Genomic DNA, 26,291 nt, shown 5'->3' with positions numbered 1-26,291 from the left:
GGATAATTTGGAATAGTTAGGACCAATGGGGGAGTACCCAAAAGCAGCAGCTAGCTCTACGATATCAGGCGACCAACGAAGCATAGTCTAGAGTGGCCCTGGCCCTGTGATGCACCCGAAATACCCCCAATCACTGCTCCCTGAAAGTTGTTACTGCTAATCACCTTTGAAAGTCACCATGGCCGTCTTCTTGAGGCGCTCCAAAGTTCCATTGTCCTTGGGATTCTTATTGCCATTCTCTGCACCATCGGGTACATATCGAGCCTTGGGACGATGTTTGTTGGGATCGAACTTCTGGTTGGCGAATATGTCCCTCATGCAGCTAGTTAGTCGGGAGCCTAGTTGGTGGCTCTCCGATTTTGCCGGACGCAGTGGCGAAGTGGAGCTGGCCCGCACCACCCGCTGTGGCTTCCGGGGCAGCTCCTTGGGCTTCGAGGGCTCGGGGTGCTTGTGAGCCACCCAGTCGGCACTCAAGTGCGGCGATATGTCGTGGACATCCCGCATGTCCGGATGCGAGGTGGACAGATAGCTCTGGGTCTGTGGCTCCGGCGATTCGTAGCGCATCCTCAGTCGCTCGAAGCAGTGACTGTTGCTGCTCACGCTCCTCGTGGGACTCGGCCGGATCGGTAGCTCCCTTTTCAAGGCCGCCGTCTTGCTGATGATGTCGATATGGGGCATTAGCCTGTCCTGGGCGCTCCTCAGGCGCCTCCTCCCGCGTTCCGGCGAGGGCGTCGCTGCCCGCAGCTCGAACTTGTGGGTCAGCCGTGGCACATCCTCCTTGGACACCGCCTCCGTAGCGGTGTCCGGGGCGTCTTTGGATCCCGCATTCATCTCGGGATCGCTGCGCGCCCTCCGCAGCGAGCTAAGCCCAAAAAAATCACGCCGCTCGTTGGATGGCTCCCGGGACTGCTCCCCGGACTGCTGGATGCTCTCGAAGTGCTGGCGCATCTTCCTCACCTCGCCAGTGTATACCCTCTGCAAATAGGAGCTGGAGCAGGCGGAGGCCTGCGATTGGGGCGACAGACTGCGCGATCGGTAGTAGGAGTCCGAGTAGAGCTCAAGACTGCCGTCTCCTTGATCCGGTGATCCGTTCCCAAAGCTGATAAGCTCGTCGTCGGGCGGACGGTCGGGCGGGCTGTGCAAGTGAAAATTTACTCGGGCAGCTGGACGCTCGCCGAAAACGCCGCTCAAATCGGTCAGGGAGTTGCTCAGCTCCTGGTGGTGAAGAAGCTGCCTGGCTCGCTGGCGCTCCTGCATATTTTGATTGATGAGTCGCATAACCTCTGCCTCGTCTGGAGAGGAATCCTCGCGAGCGTGGTAAATGGTCTTCGGTGGCTCATCGAACTGGCGATCCTCGAAGTACTGTATCTTCTGGTTTATGTCCTCCGCTGGCTCGCGAGTTTCCACTTTAGAGTCCGCCTTTGCAGGTGGCTTGCTCTTGGCCTCCTGACTTGGTGCGGGTTTGGGCCTGGGTGGCACATCAGGCGGTTTGGCCAGGGTCAACTCGGCATTCTTGGCTGCGATGGCGCCACGGGTTTCCCTGGCCACCACCACCGGCGATTGACTGCGAGTGGCACGGGGCAAAGTCTGGTTGGACTGCTGTTCGTCCCGCTTGCGTTGAACGGGGCCCAGGAGCTGATCCTTGGAGATGGTCGAGTTGCAGCGCACCTTCAGGCCATTCGGTCGGGAACCCTTCTCCACGGTGACCACATACTGCTCCTCGACGGCGGGAACCGTGCGGTTTCCCGAGTAAATCTCATTCAGCTGCTGGGTGATTTTCTTGATCTGATCCTTGGACAAAGTGCTCACCAGATCGTTGTCCAAGTGGCGCTCCATCTCCGGCTCAACTTCCACGCGGTGCTCCAGACTGCTGGCCAAATCAGCCACCGTGTTGCGCCTCCAATGGCGATGAACCGGTTCCGATTGCAGTTGCTGTTGCTGCCTGAGAAGATTCAGCTGCTCGAAATTGTCCCGGAGATCCTCGACGGACTTCTTCTTGGCAATCAGTGATTGGTCGGCCTCCTGGCGCCACTTGATGGAGCCCACGTCCTTGGAACGGAAGTGCAGATCCCGCTGTTTCTGGTCATCTTGTAGCTTTCCCACCAAATAGTGGAGCTCCTTTTCAGCGCGTTCGTGAAGTCGCACCCGGCGCCATTCATCAAAGTCCAGGAGCTCGGCATCTTTCCTCAAGGGATGGAAGCTGCTGGAGGATGTGGCCCTCTCCAGCTGACCCACCCGCTCCAAAGTGCTGTAAAAGCGGTTTAGCTCGGTGAAACGCTCGCAGTTGTTGCGATACCGACAGCTGGGGCTGTGCCGCTCCAGGTGGGTCAGAGAAGTGGCGCTGTGGGCCAGTTCCCCGCACTGGTAGAGTCCATTCGCCGGAACGGGAGTGGCCCTGCGACGCTCATCGGCGCTGCTCAGACTGCTGGCCCTGGCCAACGACTGCTCCTTGTCCTTGGAACGCAGGCTGTCGATGCGTCGGCGAGAGGGGGATCGCACCTCTCGGCTAATCTGGGGCACTCTCACCTCTCGAGTGGGCGAAAAGCGACGCTCCTGGCTCAATTGCGGCGACTGCGGACGGGCAATGTCCGTCACGGACACTTGTTTCGGAGGACGCTGCTCCCTGCCCTCATACTTCCACACGAGGTCCTCGATGCACGGTTGCTGGATCGGTTGACTGGCGTAGTCGCACACATCCTCCGGACCGAATTTGTATTCCTGGGGCAATGACATGGCCTGCTTCGCATTGTACTCGTTCCAAAAGTTGGTCTTTTCGCGCACCGACTCGCTATAGGAGTGGACGGTAACCGGTGGAGATGGCTTGGAGGTGGTTTTCCCGGTCTGACGCTTCCGGGGAACATGACCTTCGCTGCGGCTGTTCTGGAGAGGAACCAGCGCCTTGGAAGACGAGCCTCTGGACTTGCTCACATACGTTTTGGGCGGTGCAATGGGCACGAATTCCTGACGCACCAGCGAGTCAATGGAGAAAGTGGAGTTACTCCGCGGCAGGCTGTCATTAGACCCATTCTTAACCTGACCCTTTCCAGCCTTCGAGGAAGACTTCCTCAGCGATCGAGTTCCACAGTCCAATAGCGTCTGGGGTCGCACTTGTGGGAAACACATGGTCTGCCTTGTAGTGGTGCTCACCGTGGTGTGACGGAGCCTTGGCAAAGACTTGCTACGCGAGGTGGCGTACGAGCGCACTGCCTCCCTTACCTCTTGAGGGGATTTCAGAGAGGGGTCCCTTAGGATATTGGTACTAGCCTCAAAGTTGGTGCGATTAGCTGGTAGGGTGTTCTCCAGTCGCTTCTTCTCCTCAGCGAAGCTGCGCTCCTTCGAGATGCTACGACCAAAGGCCACGGGGCTCCGGCTGGAGTGGCGAAGAGCCAGCAGACGGGCGGGACGTCTACTAGGACTGGAGGACCTCAAACGGGACTGCTGCTGCTGCTGCTGAACGCGACGCGTGAGTCGGGTTTCCTTGGTGGCCGTCAGGGTTTGCAGGAGGGTGGACACCGCTCCCGCCGACTTCGACCGACAAATGGGCTCGCGACGCGAACAACTCGAGGTGGCCACCTTCCTCAGGGTGATGGTGGACACCCCAGAGGCATTGCCATTCGGTGGCTGGAAGCACTGCTCATGCCTGGACTTCGAGGCGGAACTCAGCACCCGAACAGTGCTCTTCGTGCAGCTGGACTTCCGGTGGGGCGGTCTTGGAGGAGGGTCATCCTGTTGCGATACTTGCTGCTTCTTGCTCAAGGGAATGAACGAGGGCAGATTCTTCGACAGCTGCGAGAACATCTTCGCCGGCTTCCTCTCCCTCCTCTTGGTCAAATCTTGCGGTGGCGGTGGTGGAGGTGGTGGCGGCGGAGGCGGTATGGTTGGCAGTTTTTTCAAGGGTTGCTCCTCTTCCAGCTCCTTGGTGCTCACACGAATCTTTGTGAGCGTGGGAGTGATCTGTATGAATTCGAACTCCTCCACAATTTCTTGAGGAAGGCAATAATTTGGGTTTTGGGATTAGGCAGCTGCGTCTGCTAGGTTTTTGGTGGTGCCTGTTACAGTGCCAAAAACGGTGGTGCTATTTTTGTTTCTTGTCGGTGGTGCCCGCCTCCTGATGGGCGGACAAATACAACTTCAGGTGAGCAGTGAGAGTGGGTGAGAGGGAGTAAGCCAGGGCAACACGTGGCAAGAGTTTACAATCTTACATAGTTTGAGTGTACGATAGATAGACCTTGGAACCAACACCGTTTGCAGATTAGTGAGTAGAAGAGCCCAGCGACTTACAACTATGTTAGTTATTAGATTAAATGAAACTACCCAAAAATAAGAAGAGATGCGACTTACCACGGGGCTTCTCGGGCGCTGGTTTGCGGAAGCCGAGCAGTGGAGGTTCTCCGCCTGCCTGGAGACTCTTGTAGGCCTCCTTTTGTTCAACGGGACTAAGGGGACTGCTTACAGGTAGCTCCTTCTTTCGGAAGACGAGGTTTGAGTCGCTGGTATAGCCGGATTCCTTGGCCAGAGCTCTGGGAAGACGGAAAAGGCTGGTGTTACGTATCTTTCTTTTTATTTATTATAGCTTGCTTACCTGGACAAGTTACCTTCGGTATACAACGGCGATAATTTCGATTGTTCTAGATTCTATCAAAGGGGAAGAGAGAATACAAAACTTAGTTTCAATTTATGAACAAAATTGCATTTGATCGAGTGGCTTCTATTAGTAGTTCTTGTGCCTTTTGCAATGATTCCTGCCTCGCTTTCTTAATAATCTCTGACAGATCGATGGATCTTCTGTCCGGGGAAACTTACTCCGATGTCGTCGAAATCATCGACGAACTCTATGATAATTCGCGGGATGCGTGTATGCTCCCTAAGCCACTTTGCGAACGATATGGGTCAGGCGTTTTGGCAGGCGGTAAATGGTAGGCAAGGAAAGATACAACAATAAGCAGATAGTTGGGATCGGTTTAGTTTACGGTAGGCGACGGAAAACAGTCTCGAGTAACTCAATCGGAAGGTAAATAAACTAAAACTAAATCTAGAATATATAGAAGAGATCATACCCCGTTAAAGATGTCCATCACTTCGTCCCACCACTAGAATTGTGAATAGAATAATTGCTGTGAGTTAGAAAATTTGAGGCGATCTGAATGACTGAATATGGGTTGTGAATGTGAATGCTGCTTGATTATGGGCCCGGCTAGGGCTTTTTGGGTATTATCATGGCGGTGTGGGGAGCAGGGGCAATAAGCTAATAGTGGACGGTGCTAAGGATTAGGCCAGTGAAGAGGCCCATTAAGTGAATGCCGCTGATTGCTTCGCATGGGTTAAAAGTGATGGTGGTGAAGTGGATTGTTCCAAAATGATGAGTTTTTCGGTCGCACTGATGAGAGTTTATGTGGATGTTAGGAGTAGGGGCAGCACTTACCTCCTTCTTTTCCTTTTCGGAAACAGACGAATGACCTGTCGTGTAGTTCTCGATGCGACCTGGCTGATTTTTATACGAGTTCTGCGCTGATTTTATGGGATTTGGCATAGTACCATACAACCTGTAGTAAAAAGTTACTCGTTCAATAGAGGGATCGCAATTATGATAAAACTAAGGACTCACTTCTCGTCCTGGTTGAGGTTGCGCACATTGACAGCCGAGGATACGGACTGCACGCGGTGCGGATTCTGGGTGCGGTACCTCACCGTGGAGTAGTCGGAATCGTAGTTGGGTTCGGGCTCTGAGACGTAGCCGTTGCTCTTGTACGACGGACGGGCTGAGCGGATATGGAAAAACATATTAGTTGAGCCAATTATTCAGTCTAGAGAAGCTTAAAGCGGTTTCTCAAGCTCTACCAATCATAATCATTACTTTGTCTAGGTGGTGTACTGGCGGACATGATGTTAGCGTAGTTTTGTGGTTTTGCGTTGGGTGAGTTAGGCCTTAGATTAGGTTAGTCTTGAAATTTAGTAGAAAGCTTCCAAATTGTCAATGAGCTAGACACGGGAATATGAGATAAATCATATGTAGATAAACCAAATAATACAGCATGCATGTAAACAAAAGATAAACCAAATAAGTATGAGGCTCTCTATTTCTTAGAGGTTACATGGTACTGGACCTTGTCTATATTTACAGGCAAAAACGGGTAGCTAAAGGGAAGAGTATACTAGGGAATAGCATAGTTTATAGATCAAAGAATCACCTCTGGGACACTTGTAGCGAATCACGAAATCATCTTGAGGCGAAAGCGGATGGGAGAATGAGAAACGAGAGTATTTGAAGAGACCAAAACGATAAGTTGGAGATCGGACTGAAGCATTAGAGGAATGGGGGAATGGACATATTTGGGTTCTGGGAATGAGCTGGGATGGGATTGGGAATGGTGTACTCGGGGAGTTCGTAATGCTTCAGACCAAAGGAAAAGTGGGGGACATTTACCGCCGTTCTTCTGCTTGTGAATCGTCTGATACAGACGCTTGTACCACTCATGCTGATGCGGCTCCTGGACCTCCTGCATGTGGATAGGGATAAGGAACAATACTCGTATCAAATCATCTCACTTCGAGTTCAAGACCCCCGATTTGCCCATGTTAATGGGGCTTCCTTTACCGATCTGAGGATGATGGGCATTCCATCGTTGGTCACCGGACCGATGCCGTCGTACTGTCTTCGCCCTAACTGTGCCATTTTCCGGGGACGATCGCTGCCCGTCTCCGGTTCGCTCATATACTCGTGCTTGACTTTGTAGACTGGAAACCGCAGATGGAGTTTGGTTAGTTGATTGGGTTCTCTGGAGGGCTTGGTTTAGGTATTTGGTTAAGGTATTTGCGGTTAAACAGAGGACACAAACATCACAGCTACATTCAGTGTTGTGCGTCGACATGAGCTCGCTTCACCTGGTCACTTGCCCTACCCTCATTGGCTATACTTACTGACTTCATTGGGCCTGTACGCTGGGCGACTGGCGTCGGACAGTTGGCGCCGCACGAACGGCCTCTGCAACTCCGAGTTGGAAGAAGAGCGTTCGAATGCTTTTCGGGGCGATAAACGACAGTTAATCGTTAGCGAAATCAAACGAATATGGGTCTGAGAAAGGGGTTCCATGTGAAGGGGGAAGCAAGAAGGAAATAGTCGGGAAATCCGACCTAACCATAACCAATACTCAAATTTTAATATACTAGCAATTTGGTTCTCCTAAGAAGCGACCAAAAAATCATCAGGTAACTTATGTGTGTGTACCAAAACCAAAATAGAACACAACAATTTCCTTTTTATAGCAAATCATTTTACAAAAGCACTAAATAAAATCGATTTTGCCGGAAATTAATGATTCATATATTCGAAATTTGTTTTCTACTACAAAGTAACTGAATATTTCCCATTAGTTTCTTGACTCGACAAAGTCATTTATGGAAATAAACGTACTGTATAAAAAGTGTGTACAATAATGTCTGCATATTCGGTTTGTTTTACTAATAATGTGGTAATAATAATATAACAAAAGGCATAAATGGTACAATTTGGGGCTATAATAAAAACCAGAGCCTTTTTGGATTGTTTTTCATTGATAGTGTCTCAAAATAGGACCTCAAAAGAAGTCTAGAAACTATATTTTATTTGGAGAGTTAAAATTTAATAGCCTAACTGTTGCTTCCTTAAGTATAAATGTATCTTAGCCTTTTAAAATCACGACTGCCTAACAATTTCCCTTTAAGGGTAAAAGTATAACTTGCAAGATAATAAAAACGGATATAAATGGATTGACTTTGAGTATTGGACTAAGGAAAGAGGACCTCGGCTAAGTAATAAGGGTCAGGGGAAGCTGTGTGCGGATATAGTACTTCTGATCTTGTCGGAGACACTGGCACTGGGCGCCACGGGACCAAAGTGTCCCGAACAGTCGGTCTCGGCGTAGTCCGAGTTGGAATTCACGGAGTTCAGGGAGGGCGGTGCGGGGGGCAGTTGGGGGGCACCTTCTCCGTTGGTGTATGACCACGGCGGGATCGTAGTCGTCGTCTTCTGTTGCTGCTGCTGATCTTGCTGCTGCAAAGCCGTGTACCGACGTGGCAGAGTGGGGGACTCGAAGTGGACCGGGCGGAACTCCTTGCGACCGCTCAACACCGGCGACGGCTGGGGCGTCCAAACGGGCAGCGAGGGCGGCGGCGGTGGCGGGGGCGTGGCCGAGGTGGGGCCCGATTGGTTTAGTTCGCCACTGGAACCGTAAGGTGTCCACACGCCTGTCGAAAGTTTTCAGAGGGTGAGCCAGTGTGGGCGTTGGGTCTTTCATGTGGCTGATGACATTTTCAGGGGCGCCGGCGAGTTCAGAGATTGAGTTTCCCGCCCCGACATTTACACTTGTCAACAAATTTATGCTCGCTGGCTATGCTTAAACCGCAGATCTCCTCGAAAATAGCTTCTTGGGCAGTCAACAAACCGAGCGAAGACAAATTGACAAACAAACACAGCGACGTGGAACAGCCATAATTAATACGACGGCGACCGAGGAAGCCGCCATTTGGCAGCCATTCAAAATTTGGCCAACACACACACGCACACGGACACAGAGACGCACACAGACGCTCCTCTCACACGGATGGAATGAGTCATCGCATTTGGCGCATGTTTAGCATTCACAAAAAAGCACACACATGCAGAGAAGTAGTATAAATTTATATTCCCGTACCGTTAAAGAACAGGGCGAGGTGTGCTACCAAGGTTCGTTAACTTCTATATATGCATACCAAACACAAAATTTGTCTTAAACGTAAGATCTATGTATGTAAATGTAGTATTGCATGTTCAAATCAATTTAAATCAATTAAATCGTTTTCTCATATTTACATCCTTTTCAGAAATAAGATATTTAATTAAGACATTAATGGATAGATAAAAAAATATTTCGGACACAATTATGAAACAATTCAAGGACTTCAAACTACGTAAACCCAAATCAAATTTACGAATACAATCTCAACTCAATTTATACAGCTTTAGATAGGTCATAAAATTTGAAGCTAATCTTCCATTTTAATCCCCGGTTAACCACTTTAAAGCAGTGAAAATAAATTGCCGCCAATTGTGGATTTATTCTGTCAGCGTAATCTGATTACTTGTCAACTAACCCCCGCGATGTCTGTGCAGCTTTGCATTGGGTCTAGCCAAAATCTTTCATTCTACAGATTTATATGCCACCTGTAAAAAAACAAGAACCACAAACAAACCCCCGAGATCACAGATACATTTACCGATTCAGACACAGATACATTTAGAGATGCCCTAGGCGCATTGCCTTCGAGACATTGACACGTATTTGGCCGAGGAGCAGTGGTGCTGCCTCGAAATTCGTTAGCGGATTGCTTGGGTTTCACAGGGGCGGTGGGGGAAACTGTTAGGGGGAGGTGGTGGAGGTGGTGCTGATGCTGGTGTTTCGTACGTGGGCGCGCTGACGTCTTTATTCAATCAGCACTTAATTGAATTATACAATCGAATCAAAAGGAAATTTCTCCTTGCAAATGTCAATCAAACTCGCACACACCGAGATCCTCTGAGTCACTCAGATTAGTACTACTCGGATTTACTCGAGGGATTTACCTCAGGAGATTGCACAGATACCGGTTACGGATACGGATGGGCCACCGATTTCGAGAGCGATTTGCTGATTGAGTTGCTGACTCCGCGCACGGCTCGAGGCGAACTGAATTTTGCGTGACTCGCCAGCGTCGAGCAGAGCTACTATAAAAGCCCGGGAATGGGGATGGATTCCGATTCGGATTCAGATTCGGAATAGGAATGGGAATGGCTATGGGCAGGGAGAAACAAAAGCCAAACACACCCAGTTGCCGATGGCGGCTCCTCCGCCTCATCGTCACAATCCCCAAATAGCAGATCAATTACTATTCTCGCCGCTCGGTGTTCGATCAACCGGAGACAGGGGCTCTTCGAGGGGGAAACGCCAATTATGCGTGCAATGCGAAATGGAACGGAAGTGTGTGCGGCGGAGTACAGTGAAGCAGCTCACAAAAGTCACAACAAAACATCAAAACATCAAAACATCCAAACAACTCTTCGGCAAAGCCAGACAAAAAGCAAACCCAAAACAAAAAGCAAACCCAAACACACAAAGCCAACTCGATTGGTTTGGCTTGACTTGGCTTGGCACTTCCGGTGGCCACTGACGCTACTGCTGCTGCTTTAGAACAAATCAGACGGAAAATTCGAAAATTCGCTTGGAAAAATGCTAATAGTGGCACTTGAGTGCGCGACACACCCGCAAGGAGCGCCCGCAGTCGAGCAGAAGCCGCATTTCGCTGGCTTTCGTTGTTCGAGGCAATTCATTTCAAATTTATCGATTTGCGAACAAGAAAAAATTCAGAAAACAACAAAAAGGGGACTCCACGGAAAACAAAATCACTCTGAAATTCATTTTTGCTTTGAAATCAAGTAACTTATAACACCTATTAACCGAATTAATTGATTAGCCCTAAAAATAGAAACTAAATTGGTTTTTGAAAACATTTATAAAATATTGAAAATGAATTAATGTTGTTATATGTTCTTATCATGTTCTAGTTGAATGTATTAGGCAAATTTGGGTTTACTTAACGTCTCAGTCATCATACTGTATTTGGATGTAAAAATGATTAATTCTCATTTAAGCCTTGATCTTCAGTCCTTATCGTTAACTTTGTGAAACTCCTCGTTTTAATACTAGCTTAAACGGACAGAAAAGTATATTAACCATTTATCAATTAAATCAAAGACTTTTCTTTCACTGTACCTGCAATGAGGGAACCATTTAATTTTAACTCTGGATTGTTTGTAAAATGTTTTTCTAATAGCGGAACCCATATGCTCGCTGCGGCCTTGTAAAATTCACACAATAGGTGGTGGGGAAAATAGTTGGGGAGGAGTGGTGGTTGGGGGCTCTACGCAACCTGTCACAGATTGGAAAACGGGAGTTGGGATCGGGAGTTCCGAGTCAGAGTGCGACCTGTCAATTGGAAATGGGAATGAGAATGGAAAAGGGTGCGGCTGCCTCTGGCAAATTAAGAGCATTTCCTGGGTTGATTTATGTGGAATTCAGAGGGAGTCCGCCTGCGTGTGGCTCGTGGAGGAGGCGGGGACTCCTCCATTTGGGGTTATTAATGGAGTGCATATTTGCGGTTCAGCCGGAACTGATTGGAAAAGCTCTGGTTGCAAACCGCATAATGGGCTATGACATTAGCGGAATAGAAAAGAACAGAAATCATTCACTCTAAGTTATGGTGTTTTTAATGAAATTGAATAAATTATAAAAAGTATCTGGGTATCTTTTATTTCGGCTATCACGATTCAAAAATAAAAACTTAGATCCACATTCATATCCGTATGATTTCTATTAAATAAATATAAGTATCTATCTTAATTACATAAATAATTGCTTTAAGCGTCTTCGTTAAAATCATTTAAGATTAAAATTATTTATTCACAAGTCAAGTCAATTGCACAGCCAATTCGTGAGATGATAATAAATAATTATCTCATTCAGTTTAATTTGTACGCTCATCCATATACCTATTTCATCGTGATTGCCAAATTCTTTTCCAATCTATATTATTAAGATCTCTTTCAAACAGATTGATAATCCCACCGATAGCTACGTCATCAAACAAAATTAAATCGCTATTTCCCGACCAGCAGCTAAGCAAAGGAATCTTTTCGTTCAAGTTCAACTGAATTTATACCGGACTATAAATTATTTTCACTCACTAAAAGTCTTAAAATTTATATTTTCCATTCTTTGGCATGGGCAAAATAGTCCGAACAGAAAAAAAAGAAAGGGGAAAATGTTAAAAATAACAACATACAAATTAATGCTTTAAATAAATGTGTAGGAGATCGTTATTTCCAAAGCATAGATAATGCCATCAGATGACGCCAATCAAGGAATAAAAGTTTTGATGGATTTGGGTTCGCCCCCGTAAATCCTCAAAGGGGCTTTATGGCCCGCGGCGGATTCTGCTGAATGGAAAATCCAACGGACTGGGCTAAAACAACATCAAATGGGTCGAGATGGCGACATGGCATAGTACTCCCCTCTCCGTGTTGATCTTATTTAGCAGGCATTTTTATTAGAGACTGTAAAAGGCGGCACCGCGTGGGCGGCTAACACGAAAAGCGAACAACAATTGAGAACATTGCAAATATTGTAATAAATATTCCGCATTTTCTCCCTCGGATTTTACGTCATTTGATATATTTAGCAATGGCGCACCTCGTTTCCAGTTTGGATTTTCCAAAACGCTGGTCTAAATCATGTGGAAACTTTGGTGTGTGCACAATTAACATGAACTAATGTGAAATATTTTAAATAAACAATCGCAACTGCCAAAGTCGAAATCAAGTTCAGTCCTAAAGAAACAAAAAATGAAAGAGCTAACACAAAAAATATTATCTATAAATACGAGCAATAAATTTGGAAACGAATAAGTCGAATAAGACTGGGAAATCGCGGCGAAAGATCCACTCAACTCGTCTGCCGTCGAATCATCAAAGACAACCCACTGAAAACGTCATGTTGGCCATTTGTCACACTTGACGTGGGTGCATCCGCGGGATGCAAAACGCATCCGCCAGATACAATTTACCTGAGCCTGGTGGCGCGCGCGCCTTGAATTTGGGTGCAAACATCGCCGTGCCCGTGCTTTGTGTGTGCTCTGCAAAAATCAAATTGCAAATGGCCAAATCGGCGATTTAATCGGGAATACTCTTCACTGAATACACTTCACTTCGGTTGCAGCTCGTGCATCTTTGTATCTTTTCGATCTTTTCACTGGGCAGCCGTCGAGGAAGTGGCAACAAGTATGGGGTAGCACAAACAAATTCGAATACAAAACACTCAACTAACCCTGCCCCATTTCTGCTGTGGAAATATAGAAGCGACTTCTTTTTGATTTTCAATTTCCGACTTCGGACTTTTCTATATTTCTATTTTCTGACGCGCCTTCGCGTTGCTCACACGACTTTAACACGACGACGACTACGAAACGGTTGAATTTTCGGTCAGGTTGCTTGGACTTTCGTAGTCTAGAGGCCCACCGAAAATCCCAGCCGAAAAATCTCAATTTGTGTGCGAGCGCAAGACAACAAATTTGTTGAACGTTCTCGTTCTCAAATGAAAAATTCGTATTTTTTTTCCGTTTCGCCCAGTATAAACAACAGTTTTTTTATGCTTTCGTAAACAGAGACAGGAGAGGAAGCCAAAAAAGAGCGATCTCCGGGAGTGAGAACGAGAGGTCTTCGACTCAAGTGGGTCATAAATTATGGACACAGTGCAGATAAAGATAAATATATAGAGATATGTATGTGTATGTGGCCGAGTGTGGCAAGTGACCAAGAAACAAGGAGCCTTCATGTCGTATACGCAATGTGCTGAAACAAAACAGGCGAACTTTGTTGCCTACTTTCAGGCAGGCAAGTGAAATCCGCCATGTATAAAGTGGATTTGGCTAAAAATAAACTTAACATAATTAATCGTACAACGAGAAGGGGCTAGACAATTAGACAGCAGGGGTGGGGAACGGTAGTGGGCGGGGGGAGGAAGGTTGATGGACGTTCTGGGGTTTTTCTGACACACCATTGGCGTAGAGGAAGCCCTTGGCCAGCTGCAGTTCGCTGTCGATCTCCTTGAGAAGATCGCTTTCCGACCAGCTGCGTCGCTGCCGCTGCTGTTGCAGCTGCTGGGCGTTGAGGAGGAAGCGCGTCTGCTTGGGTGGGCGTGGTCGCAGCCGGACACCCATTCCCGCTCCTGCGTCCGCCTCCGATGCGGTGGCTCTGTCTGAACGATAGCATTCGGTTAGATCTTCGCCTTCTAGCGGAGTCCGTTCGTTGCCCCGTCCCTGTTCCAATTTCAGCATGCATAGTCGCTCGTACACAGAGAAAATAACCAAGGCTCAAATTGGCAACTGAATTTTGAATACAATTATTATTATTATCATTGCTGTTATTTACTTATTGTCAGTGAAAGTTAAAATATTTATATGATTTTTTTAATATTATTATTGTATATTACTTTTAGTTGAATAGTCATTTCAAAAGAAATATAGGTAAACAAAACTTCTGCTGATTGAAAAATGTATTCTGCCAACAGAAATGCCAAACAGTAACAAACCTTAATATTTTTTGAGAATTTGATTACATTTAAACTTTTAAAAATGGACCTAAATTTAAGGTCAAAGTATAATATTTTTGAAAAAAAGTAAAACTGTTAAGCCCTATTAAATTTCCTTTTCTCAAAACTTTGTGGAAATAGGAAAAAAAAATTATTTTACTTATTTTGCTCGCAGAAAAGAAATGCATCTTCACTACATTTATTTTAAAAATCAATGTGTTATTTTTCGAAATAAGTGTGTAATCAATAGATTCTGAATAAATATCAAGAATTTGATCATTAGTAGTAGTAATATTTTTCTCTGTGTAGACGCTCTAGCTCAATTGCCCCCGATTCCGTAATTCTCGTTTAAACAAACGGAACGTCTGTCGCACTGCACTTTGTGTCCATGCAATTGAATGGAATTAATTTAAAATTTCCGCTTAATCGCAATTTCGCTTGTCTTTCCTTACTTCGTTCTTGTTTCTTGAGCATGATTGCGATTCTTGGGGGGCAGATAAGTCGACTTAGGGGGTGGAATGGGTGGATTGCGATGCCGCGGAAGGGTTAAGCCGATTTCAGCCCTCGAGCATTTGAGCACAGAGCCTTAAGCGAAAGCTTGCGGATTACAAAGCCAAATGATTTATTACCTTAATTAAAGCTTAAGATTAAACAATTATACACGGTAAGTGGGGAAATATCAGAATGACTAATCTTTATGTTAAGTTAATACTAGTAGTTATGAGTTTTAGAAAAATATGTTTTAATTGCATTAGTGAAATTGCATCAGTACTTAGGGTATTCAATAAGGTAACTCGGTTAAAAGCTTGATTGAGTTATACAAATTCAAAGCATTTCCCAAAATCATGAGACGAGAAACGTTTTTAGATCTTGCGTATATCTCATGAGCATTTTGTTTACGCCTGTCTGATATTTCCCAACCGCACTGTCCGCAAATATCTGTACACTACACACAAATATGGATTAGTTTTGTTTTCAAGCACATCGTCTCTCTCTCGGGACACATCATACAACTAGAAGGAATCGCATGCGGAATATATACAAATATCGAATGAATGCAACGAAAATACTCAAATCAAGTAAACAATTTTTGGTTAATCAAATAATTTCGTTTATTAAACATTAAACAACACTAAATATAATTTTCGGTTTCGTTTTATTGCTATGGTATTAATATTATTTTTAATGTTTCGAACATTTAACAAAGTTTCACAAACGCAATTTGGACAAATCAGTAACTTGTATATTTATTTATTTAACATGAGTGGGGGGTTGCTGCATGCAGCTGCAGGGGGCGGGGCTAGAAAGGGGGCGGGTCAGGGGTCAAAGCGTTCGGTTTGTGGTTCAGGATGGCCCTAGAAAGTGTTCGAGGCGGAGTGCTCGAAGTTTCGCCAGTACTTGTCGAACTCTTCGAAGATTTTCGATCGGAAGGGCGAGCCGGCGAAAAACTCGTTCAAATTAGCACCGAATTTCCCCGCCTGGGGATCGCTGGAGCGATCTATCTGGTGGATTGTGGTGCTCCTGGAGCCGGGTTCTGTGGCCTCGTCTGTGTGGATTAAGTAGGAGCGTTTCGCGCACAATGAACAATCAGAAGAGTGAGAGAGAGATAGAGATATACAAAAGAGAGAGATAGGACAACACCAAGTGGCTACGGTATGCGGGTGAGTGTGTGATCGAGATGGCCGAAATCCAATGGGTATAAAGCCAGATATGGGATTACTTTTAACTTGATATTAACAGATGGAAATTTGGTATAGTTGACTGTTGATACCTTTTAAGATCAAGTTTGGGAAGTGATCATCAAAATAATAAACATAAGATGTGGGATCAACTTAGGAGTGAGTGGGATATGAACTAACTGAACTTGTTCCAGGCGGTCAGCAGGGATAAGCCCAGCAACAAAGCGGTGCCCAAGATGCCGCCAGCGGCGCTGGATGAAGGATTCAATGGTTCGATGGGTGGCTGTGCTGGGGATGCTGGGATAGAGGATGGGGAGGAGAGGGAGTGGGAGAAGGAGGAGGAGCCTTGTGCTGAGGACGAACCACAACCGGGATTGGAGACGGAGTCAGGCGATGAGCTGTGGTTACTGGTTAGTTCCAGGGGGATGTTATGGCGCACGAGCCGCGCCGTTTGCGAGCGTTCGCGATAGGGTCGGCCGCCCTTTGACCCGGAAAATTGGCCGGGAAACTCACCCTGGACGGAAGGCGGCAGCCGCGACACCTTGTACGTCTTCACGATGCTCGTCTTCTTGCTGGCACTGCTGTGCGAGTTGTCCGTGGCCTCCTCCCTGCGCTCCTGCTCCTCGTGGCGCTCCATCTGGGCGCCATCCGGCAGCTGCTCGCTGGTGGAGAACTTGGCGAACTCCCTCAGGTGGCGTGGCAGCTGGCGCAGATTGGCCTCCGCCTGGCCCTCGAGTATGCGCACTGGGGCGGCCTCCACATCCGACTCTGGCTGGGATTGGGCCTGATTGGGCTGCGGCTGGGACTCCGCCCCGCTCTCCCAGTCACTGTCCGCCGGCATGGCCAGCTTGTGGCGCCGCTCCTTCACCCGGTCCAGGAACTCATCGCTTATGGTGGCCCTGTCCACGGTGGAGTGGTCCTGCTCATCCTCGATCTTGGATATGCGTATGATCTTGTGCTGGCGCCGCTCCTCGCGCTCGGCCACCTTGTTCATCCACTCCTCGGCCATTTGCTGCCGGAAGACCTCATCCTCGCTCAAGGTGGGCAACTTGGCCGCGGGCCTGTAGCTCTCCCTCCGCTGGGGAGCCGGCAGGACCGGCGCCCTCTGCATCTCCTCCATCAGGCGACGCCGCTCCTGCTGCAGCCGCTCCACCTCAAACTTGAGCTCCTCCTCCTTGGAGAGTATGTACTTCAGCTGCTGCTCGTGGAGATCCCTGGGCAGCGAGGACCGCCTCTGCTGGCGATCGTAGGCGGGTGGCGGCACTTGCTGCTGCGGTGGTGGTGCAGCCGGTGGGGCAGGACTCACGCCCCTTCGCGAGGTGGTGCTGATGTACCTGGGATTGGGGTCCCTCTCGATCATGGAGTAGCAACTGCCGTAGTGGGGACGCTGCTGTTGTTGGGCCTGGTTCAGCATGGGGGCGTGGGTCCTCCGGCCGCCGTAGGCATTGAAGCTATCGAAGCTGTACTGGCTGGAGGTGCTCAGGTCATTGGTGCTGGCCGAGAGTCGCGGGGCCCTAATGGAGTGGGGTGCCCTCTGGTTCTGTCGCTGGTAGCAGATCTCCACCTCCCTGGCGAAGGGTCGCGCTATGTTCTCCGAGTAGCCCAGGTCACTGGCGTATCGCGACCAGTCATCCTGAGCCGCCGCGTGGTTGTAGTGACCCACTGTGGTGTGCGGACGTGGCGGTGGCTCGTTTAGATTGCAGAGGGACTCGGCACGGCGGGAACGGGGCTCCAGTTCTATGGGAATTTCACGGGATTGCGGGGGAGTGGCCTCCATTTGTCGCGGCACCGAGGACATGCGCTCCTGCCGGGACTTCGCCGATCGCTCTATTTCCTTCTCCAACTCCTGCATGTGGGCATGTCGCCGCTGCTGCAGTTCCTCCAGCTTCGGATGACCCGCCGAGGGCCGGGTGAAGCCACTGAGATCGTACAGGGAAGCGGACTTCTCCCGCCTTTCGCGGGTGGTTTGCAGCTCGGCGTGCATCTGCTGGGACAGCCTGTCGAAGTCCTTGAACACGCGGTCGTGGTCCAGGCCATTCTGCTGCTGCTGCTCCCGCTGATCTCCAAAAGCATCCGCCGCGGCCTTGGCACGCTGCCGAAATTCCTCATACGAACCGTTGCCGCCCCCGCTGCCGCCCCCTCTCGCCGGCTGGCTATTTTTGGGCGCCACGTCTCCATCAATGAAAGTGCCACCGTTTAATTTCGTTGCTGACATAATTGGCGGCGGGGGGATGGGCGGGGCGGGCTGCTCTTTGGGTGGCTCGCCCTCCTCCTTCTTCTCGCGACTGGAGGTGCTCACATCGTAGACCACCTGGCCGTTCTCCATGCGCTTCTTGGACTCGAAGCTGCTCGTCTCGATGTTGGAGTACCGCTTGGTTTCACTCTGCACCGGCTGATGGCTGGGGAACTCGATGTTGGAGAAGCGCTTGCGCTGCTCCTCGAAAATGTCGCCCTTGTGCTGGGGGAACATCCTGGCCAGCTCGCTCTCCATGCCGTCCAGCGTGGGAAACTTGGATGTGGCACTGGACATGCTCTCTGCGGTGTTGTGGACGCTTGTGCTGGTGGTGCTGCTGCTCTGGCGGTGCTCTGCCGACTGCTGCTCGCCGAGATCAGCTGCTCGCCTTGGTTTATTTTCAAGCGATGACGATTCGCCTGCCGCGATCTTCTGCTTTTGTTCGCTTGCGTCATCTCTCTTGGCGCTTTCATGAGCGGTTGCCTTGGCCGCGGTTTCGGCGCTCTTCAGCGGCACGGGCGGCGGGGGGAGGGGGCGCCGGCGGCGAGAGGCTCTTGCGCAACTCGCGCATCATGGCCGCGGTCTTGAGCATCTCGCTCTGCTGCTGCTGCTGCTGGTGATCCTGCTCGAGCACCTGGGCCTTGGTCAGCTCATGGTAGCCCCGGCGCTCCACGAACTTCTGGTGGGCATCCAGCAGGTCATCAGGCTGGGTCTGGGCATCCAGGAGCTCCCTCTGGCCGGGGGACAGGCAAACCAACAGCTGCGGATCGGACTGGGTGGGCAGGCCCAGCCAGGCGGAGGAGGACTTGCCCTCGCCGGCGTTCAACTGCAGCTCCTTGATGTGCGGCAACTGGGGCATGGGGTAGGGCATCTTGTTCTGCGACTGATCGGCTATGTTCTGGGCCACGCTGGCTAACTCCTCGAGCACCTGTTCGCCATAGGGCATGGACGCCAACTGCTCGGTGCACAGCAGACGCAGCTTCTTTATGGCATCCGTATCTGCATCCGTGTCTGCATCCGTATGTGCATCTGCATCCGAATCTGCAACTGAAAGCTCTGGCTCTGATTGGGGGGTGGGTGGTGCGTGGGGTGGTGCGGGCTTCTGTCTGAGTGGCGGAGTGGGTGGCTGGGCGGTGGGAGGCGGCGGGGGACTGGCCAGGTTGATGGCCGTGCATTGGCTGTGGGTGGTGCTGTCTGAGCAGTGGGAGTCGTTCGACTCCTGCCGCCTCAGCTGCAGCGGAGTGAGGTGGAACAGGGGGGAGGAGAAGGGGGACACTGCGGCAGGGGGCGGGGGAACGGGCGGCGGCGACGGCGAACGCGTCGTACCGGTCGGCGGGACTTCCACTTGCTCCTGTTCGCGCCGCGTCATCTCGATCAACTCGCGCACTTTGTCCATGTTGCGAACGAACTCCTCGCGCGTGGCCGCCAGCGGCGATGCTGTTCCGAAACTAACCGCCGATCCGCCAGATACATTTGTATCTTTTGCTAATTGTTCTCGGTCCGCGGGCGTGGGCGTCGGTGTCGGCGTCGGCGTTGCGGCGCTCAGCAGCGAAGACAGCGAGCTGGCGAGCGTCGGGTTAGCGTTAACAGGTGTGCTCTCGCGACTCTCCTCGGCCTCTCTGTCCGCCTCCGTCTCCGTCTCCGTTTCCGGTTCCGTCTCGCTCCGGTCCGCCGTGGTGGTGCTGGTGCTGCTCATCTCGTCGTCCGGCCGTAGGATCAGCCGACTGGCATCCGTGTCCAGATCGACCAGGGCCCTCTCCGCCAAGGCGGCCGCCTGCTCCAGTTCCAGCTCCATGAGGTCGGACACACTACTGGAGGCCGAGGAGCTGAGGTACACCAACTCGGCGTCTTCGGACTGCGGCGATAGGGCGCTCTGGAGACGGGTGCAGCTCTCCAGATCGGAGGACTCCTCCAGCAGCTTGGTCTCCAGCTTCAGCGGCGAGGGGGCCTCCTCTCGTCGCTTGTGCCGCCGGCTAAAGTCCAACTGGCTCTTGGGAAAGGTCTCGTCCAGCTTGGGCGTGCGGGTCCCCGCCTGATCGCCTCCGCCGGAGGAGGAGTTGGAGTTCCGGAAACTGGTCGCCTCGCCATTCTCCTCCAGGATGCTGTCCAGGTAGCGGGGATTGAGCAGCTGCGGCAGGAAGTGCGACTCCAGAGCATTCCGTTTCTGGGCGCGCTTCTGACGCAGCTGCTCCTGCTGCTCCACACGGCTGCTGGACGGCACCTGCTGATCCGACGGGGATCGCTCCGCCCCCAGGACAACCGATCCCTCCGATTCCGAGTCCGCTTCGCAGACGAGCGGCGACTGCAGGGAATTGAATTCCCCGGAGCTGCAATCACTGTTGAGCTCCAGTTCCTGGATTTGCACATCGCGGGAGAAGCGCGAGAATTGGCCGCCACTTGACACGTTCTTCGGTGATTCCACCAAATAGCGGGGCGGCGGGGAGAGAGTTCCGGCCAGAGAACCGGATGTACTGCTAATTTCCTCGAAGGTGGGCTTACCCTTTCGCGGCCGCTCTTCATCGCTGGTTTCCAGCCGGATCTGGTGGATGATCACCTTGGAGGTGTGCTGCTCAGGCTGCAACTTATTTTCTTTCAGGATTTTCTCCAAGGACTGAGCAGCAAAATCAACTTGAAACTGATTGATATTATCCAACAAGGACACTGGTTGATGCTCTTCAACTTGCTGCTGTCGTGCGTTATTAGCTTGATTTCCTCTCTGATCCTCCACTCTTTCTGCAACAGCAACATGCTGCTGCTGTACTTCATTTGATTCCTGGGGAGCTTGTGCTTTATTTAGCTGTGAGTTATCCTCTATATCTTTCCGGTTGTTTAATATTTTGCACGGCAGAAATATGTTGCTGGTGGGCATTTTCTACAAATTCCATGGCTTTTTCAAGTTGCAACACGTATTGCTCTGGTTCTTTTGGCTTAAGTTGCTGTTGCTCCTGGTCAGGTGGCAGCTCCTTAGAGGGTTCAGCTTCAACTGAGTCCTCCTTCGAATAATCCACTTCATCTTCCTTTGGTAATGAACTTTCGTTAATCTCTAGATTTTGTGCAACTGCAACATGTTGCTGCTGTGCGTCTTCTAATAACGGACTAGTTTCTAAAGGTTTCTGATGAGCTGCTTCGTTTTCTCGTCGTTCTATTGTGTCCAGTTGCGGCTTCTTTGATTCGTCAACCTCCAAGTGCTGCTCTTTGGATTCCACGACCTTCTGTTGCTGCTGTGATTCAGCCTTGCCATTTGCCTTGTCCTCCTCCCTCACAATGCGATGAACTATGACCTTGGCTTGGCGGGGGCTGCCGGGTGGCCTTCTTATAATTGTGGGTGGTGGACGCACCTGCTCTTCGACTTTTCCATTAGTCGCCTGCTTATCGGACTTTTCCTTGCGATGTTTCGAGTTTTTGGCACCCATTTCTGCGTCTAAATCTTCTTCTTTTTGGATGACTATTGCTGGTTTCTCGGATATTTCTTCTATTTCTGCGGTTTTCTCAAGAGTGTTCGTCACACTTTGGTCGAAAGCAACAACATTTTCGCCGTTTTCCGTTGGCCCATTTGAAACGCTGCCAGAATTTCCATTATCATCTATGGAGGAAGAAGAAGTTGCTACTGCGATCTGAGAATCCTGCTGCTCCTCCCGCTCTTCCCGCTCCTCCGCCCCCTCTGCCTGCTGCTGATTGTTTTGGTTTTGGTTTGGGTTTTGATTTTGATTTTGGTTTCGATTGCGTTTATTGCGATTCCGATTGCGATTACGATTGCGGTTATTGGGCATCGTCTACGTCCACTTTCGCTCGATCAGAACTAATGCAGTTTTTATGTGAGATATGTGTGTGCGTGTTTTGTGTTTCGTGTTTCTTAATCAGCCAGAATCTACAGTACAACTGAATGTTGTTTCGTTTTCGATGTCGTTTATTTCTAGTTCCCTCTGTGTGTGTCACTCGTCGCCAGAAACTCAACCAGAACTGAACGGAGAACCGAGAACCGGCGGCATTCTGCTCACTATACCCGACAGCCGGCAAAAAACGAAAAGAAAATAAAAAAGAGAACTACGAGCGGAATATCATATAAAAACGCAGCGACGTCGCTGCTGGCGTCTCTGCCGCCCCGCCCACCGCCCACCGTCCGCCAACGGCACGCGTCCGAAATCGTTATGCTTTCAGGTTTATTTTTCGCTGCCGAGATCGCGCCTTTGTCTCTGATTGTCTCGAATTGTTTTGGCCAAATTAAATTGCGTTTGCGTTTTGAACACTGAACTTTCGCTCTCGTTTTGGGGTATGTTCGATTTAGCTTCGAATTTGGGGGTGATTTAATTTTCAAATATTTTTTAGGATCGCGTTTCCCGCTCCTCGTGCCACTGGCGACCGACGGACAAGGAATGGGCCGTGGGCTTTCCACGATCCCAGTCGGGAGCCAGCTCCCCAGTCTCCCACTCACACACTGGCAATCGCGGCCCAATTCGGATGCACAGCGGCAAGTATTTGAAAATATACACACAGAAAACAAATCGGGGAATTTATAATGATGCTCATTTTCAAAATACACACAGAGAAACGGGCAGAGTGAGAGAGAGCGAGAGATACAGAGAGTGGGAGTGTTGGGGGAAATGTGCAAAACCAAAACAGAATGCAGGGTATTCCAAAGACATCAAAATACGCAAGAGACCGAAAAAACAACAATATAACTTCTAGGTCAATGCAATTTCCACAAGCCAAACAAACTCATAAAGTCAAATGAAGAGAAACGAATCGTACGTTTCGAAAATATATTTGGCGCATCCATAAATATTAGGAAATGTTTTTGGAACACGTTCATAATTTGTTTGTGGAATTTAAGCCCTCGAAAATAAATTTTTAAAAATGTCACAAACACATTTTTGTCTTGAATTTCATTTGATAAATGCTCTAGAGTGAAGGATGTAAGACATTAAGGAAAAATAAATTATTTAGAGGTCACTTGGAAGTAGAAAAACGTTTATCTGGCAATTTAAAAGTGTTTCATTTTGGTTATTTCCTACTTTAAGTGTTTTAATTTATGAAAAGCTGCCTTGCAATATGCCCAAATAGATCGTATGCAGGGCATTGAAGAAGAGAACTCAATACGGAAATAGTTTGCCACAGTTCGAGTTTGTCTATATCTTCTCGCGTGTGTGTGTGTGTATCTGATGAGTCTGCGCTGGCTGTGTATCTATATACAACTTATGGCATTTTCAAGATATTTTTCGTGCGTAATTTCTTTGATTTTTGTGGTCACCCGTCTCTGCTTTCGGTGTACTCTTGAATAATTGAAGAAGCATATATCCACGCGTATGTATATATAGCCCTCGCATGTATCATCCCAGTGGGCCATGCGGTTAGTAGTATTCCGCTTTTATTTTTAAAGGTACTTAATGGCTTTCAATTTCCCTGGCTTTGTCTGGCCTGGGGCCCCATCATCATCCTCATCTCCATCAACTTCCTCCGACCAGAACCGATCTGAACTGAAGTAGTTGTCAGGTGGGCCTGTCAGGTGCCAGACGACCCAGACACGTGATGTGGGTACTTGCCCGGGCATTATGCAATTCCCGGTTTCTGCACAGTGTGACAGACTGCCTAGCAGCGGGATCCCAATTAGGAACCTCTGAAACGATCACTTCCCCTTAGACAGAACCCACACTCTATATGTATACTCAATTAGTTTCGGTTTCCGTTCGGATTTCGTTTGGGCCTACTCGTTAACTTACTGACGTACACCCAAGTAGCCGCTATCTATGGAACCATTGTAGTAGCTTCTTTTTTTGTTATTCTGGCTGCGTAATATCAACAAATTCGAAATTGATTTCTTTGTCCCGTTTTATTTGCTGTAGAACATCGCACATTTTAGTTATCTTTTCTGGGCTATCGCTGATAAATTTTGCATTTCTGATAAGGAACGTGGGAAGGCTTGCGCAAAATGTTGCTTTCAGTAAAATCGGGGTTGGAGAAGTCAATGCAATGAGGTGATGTTTGCTTCTTGGAAATTTATTATAGATTGCATTTTTGTATCTAAACAAGCATCAAGGGGGTCATCAAAAGAAGTCTTTCATTAAGATTTCCTACAAAAAGTTCGCATGACAGAAGATCTAAGATATGCTTTTTGCTTGGGAAATGCTTTGCCATGAATGAAAAGTTCTTATGTTCCATAATATGATTTTAGTCATCACAATTTATTTACAATTATTTTGTATAGTGTTATATGTAATATTTTAATAAGTGTCTTATAAAAATAAAATTTTAAGATGTCAAGAGTAAACAATTTTTAATTTATAATTTTTTATAAATTCTTATACAATGTGGTAATTCAATTACGAGATTTTTGTGGATTCAATTAACCAATCAGCTTTTGTTGAAATGAAAATAATGGCATTTTAATGGTGAATTATCAATGTTGTAATTATTTTTCCTCTCTAACTTTTCCTTTCACAGCTTAGCATTCCCAGAGGTCACTATCATTTTTCCAACGTATGTTTATAGAAACACTCTCCATTCACTCAACATTCACTATTTGTCGCTGGTGTTTTTTCAGGGTATTCCGAGTGTTTGGCTGCCTGCCGATTTGTTGGCTCTGCACTTATGTTGTTGGGGCTATATAAGTATGGGTTCGAGATACATTCTCCCAGATACAGATACACTCTTCGCCTTTGTTGTTATTGCTGCTAATTAGCATAGATTTTTGAGAGTCTTGGTGCTGTCATGTTTACGCTTTGCTTATTTATTTGGCCAGCGCCGAGCGTTTTGTTCTCCCATAAACGAGCTGAGCACATGTCTGTCTTCCGCTCTCCCTACTTGTTGTTTGTTTGCCTTTTACACAACACTCTCAAGCACACACACAACACACACACAGAATGTTAACACAAACAATGTGCTTAGTAAATTAATTTATGAATCGCCCCACAAGAACATCGAACCCGGTCTGACGTCACGTTCTTACAATTTAATTCCCAATTAATTGCAAATCGGCGGCATCGGCGAAAAAGCGTTGCATCAAAGGCCGCGTACGTGAGCCAACTGAATTGCAAGTGCCGCAAAGAGGCCGCCGCCAAATGCCGGCCCACTGTCCCCGCCGCACAGTGGGCCACATCGCTGTCTTATCTGCGGGCATATTCTAAAATCGAATAATGATCTCAGTGCCTCGCATCCAAGTGCCAAAGTTGGCGCGTAATTGCCAACGTTTTCGCTAATAACAGTAGTTGTATTTGGCCGCGGCATAAACAAACACTTTAACTTTGGCCTATTGCGTCAGTTTTGGCAGGTTTTCCCGCCGCCTTTTCCCCCGCATTTCCCTCGGACGAAGTTAACACACACAGAGTGAAGTAGGGAAAACTAAACAAAAAACACACGCACACCAGGGCTATTTTTAAAGGGCGAAATCAATCGGCGACTCGAAAACCACAACTGGGGGAAAATCACTACAATTCCGGAACCGACTATGTAGTGCAGTGTAATTTCCGATAGCTATCAACTATGTATATAGCCCTCGCTCGATCGACACAACGTCAAAGTCGAAGTTCTAGTGCCCAACTGAAGCCGAAGCTCGGAAAGCTCCCCCGTTCACCTGGAAATACGACAAAAGGTAGCTAAACGCAGATAAGTTTCTGGCAAAGCCTTCAACTTTTGCCGATTGTCGCCCGTCTCGCTCCGTTCCTCAAGCCCTCTCTGTTCCGCACTGGAATCGATTGCAAATCGGTTTCCGACAGCTTCTAATTTGCTGGGCGCTTGGTATCGGACATTAGAAATGTTTTGGCACTGCGCCAATCTGTTGACAGCTGGAAGCAGCTTTCGATTTCTGGAATAAACAGCGGTCGGAGGGGGGTCGGAGGGGGGTCTTGACTTGCAAAACGGTTTGGAGTGCTATTCTGGGGCTGCCATGAAATCATAAGCAAATTATAAACTTGATTAGGTTGGAAAGTTAAGGTTAAACGGGTTTTGTTTTTTATCAGTATCGGTGTGCCACTTTCGAGGGAATGCTAATTTTTAAACAATGCTTAATTGTTAATAGTGAAGTACCTATGGGGTGCTTTGTATATGTTAGGTATCCGGCAAGTTATTTAAATTTTTCATTTGTTTATATCTTTTTATCGTCTTGCGTTGCTAGAATTCTTTTAGCCCAGTTCAACTATTAAATACAAACATTGGGAATTTCAAAGTCAAATATTAGGAACCTCGAATTCATATAAACGAACGCTTGTAAAGTGGAAATATAATCAAAGGGATACATTTTTCGATACATTT

The 26,291-nt window shown here is 48.5% G+C and overlaps 1 protein-coding gene across 1 annotated transcript in view; it reads right to left on the bottom strand.

The window, feature by feature from the left end:
- Positions 1 to 25,580, bottom strand: part of LOC108037710 — a 32,720-nt gene extending 7,140 nt beyond the window's left edge. The window contains 14 exon segments of the mRNA XM_044459348.1: positions 165 to 3,983; positions 4,342 to 4,520; positions 4,583 to 4,635; positions 5,058 to 5,090; positions 5,423 to 5,543; positions 5,606 to 5,759; positions 6,189 to 6,221; positions 6,425 to 6,497; positions 6,596 to 6,735; positions 13,602 to 13,802; positions 16,328 to 18,576; positions 18,578 to 20,871; positions 20,873 to 21,846; positions 25,404 to 25,580. Of these exon segments, the coding sequence (XP_044315283.1) occupies positions 165 to 3,983; positions 4,342 to 4,520; positions 4,583 to 4,635; positions 5,058 to 5,090; positions 5,423 to 5,543; positions 5,606 to 5,759; positions 6,189 to 6,221; positions 6,425 to 6,497; positions 6,596 to 6,735; positions 13,602 to 13,802; positions 16,328 to 18,576; positions 18,578 to 20,871; positions 20,873 to 21,817 (10,294 nt within the window). The 5' untranslated portion in view covers positions 21,818 to 21,846; positions 25,404 to 25,580.
- Positions 25,581 to 26,291: the final 711 nt, after the last annotated feature.

Source organism: Drosophila rhopaloa, unplaced genomic scaffold, assembly GCF_018152115.1.
Source record: "Drosophila rhopaloa isolate 14029-0021.01 unplaced genomic scaffold, ASM1815211v1 contig_195, whole genome shotgun sequence".
Lineage (NCBI taxonomy): Eukaryota > Metazoa > Arthropoda > Insecta > Diptera > Drosophilidae > Drosophila > Drosophila rhopaloa.
This window is presented reverse-complemented; position numbering and strand designations above follow the sequence as displayed.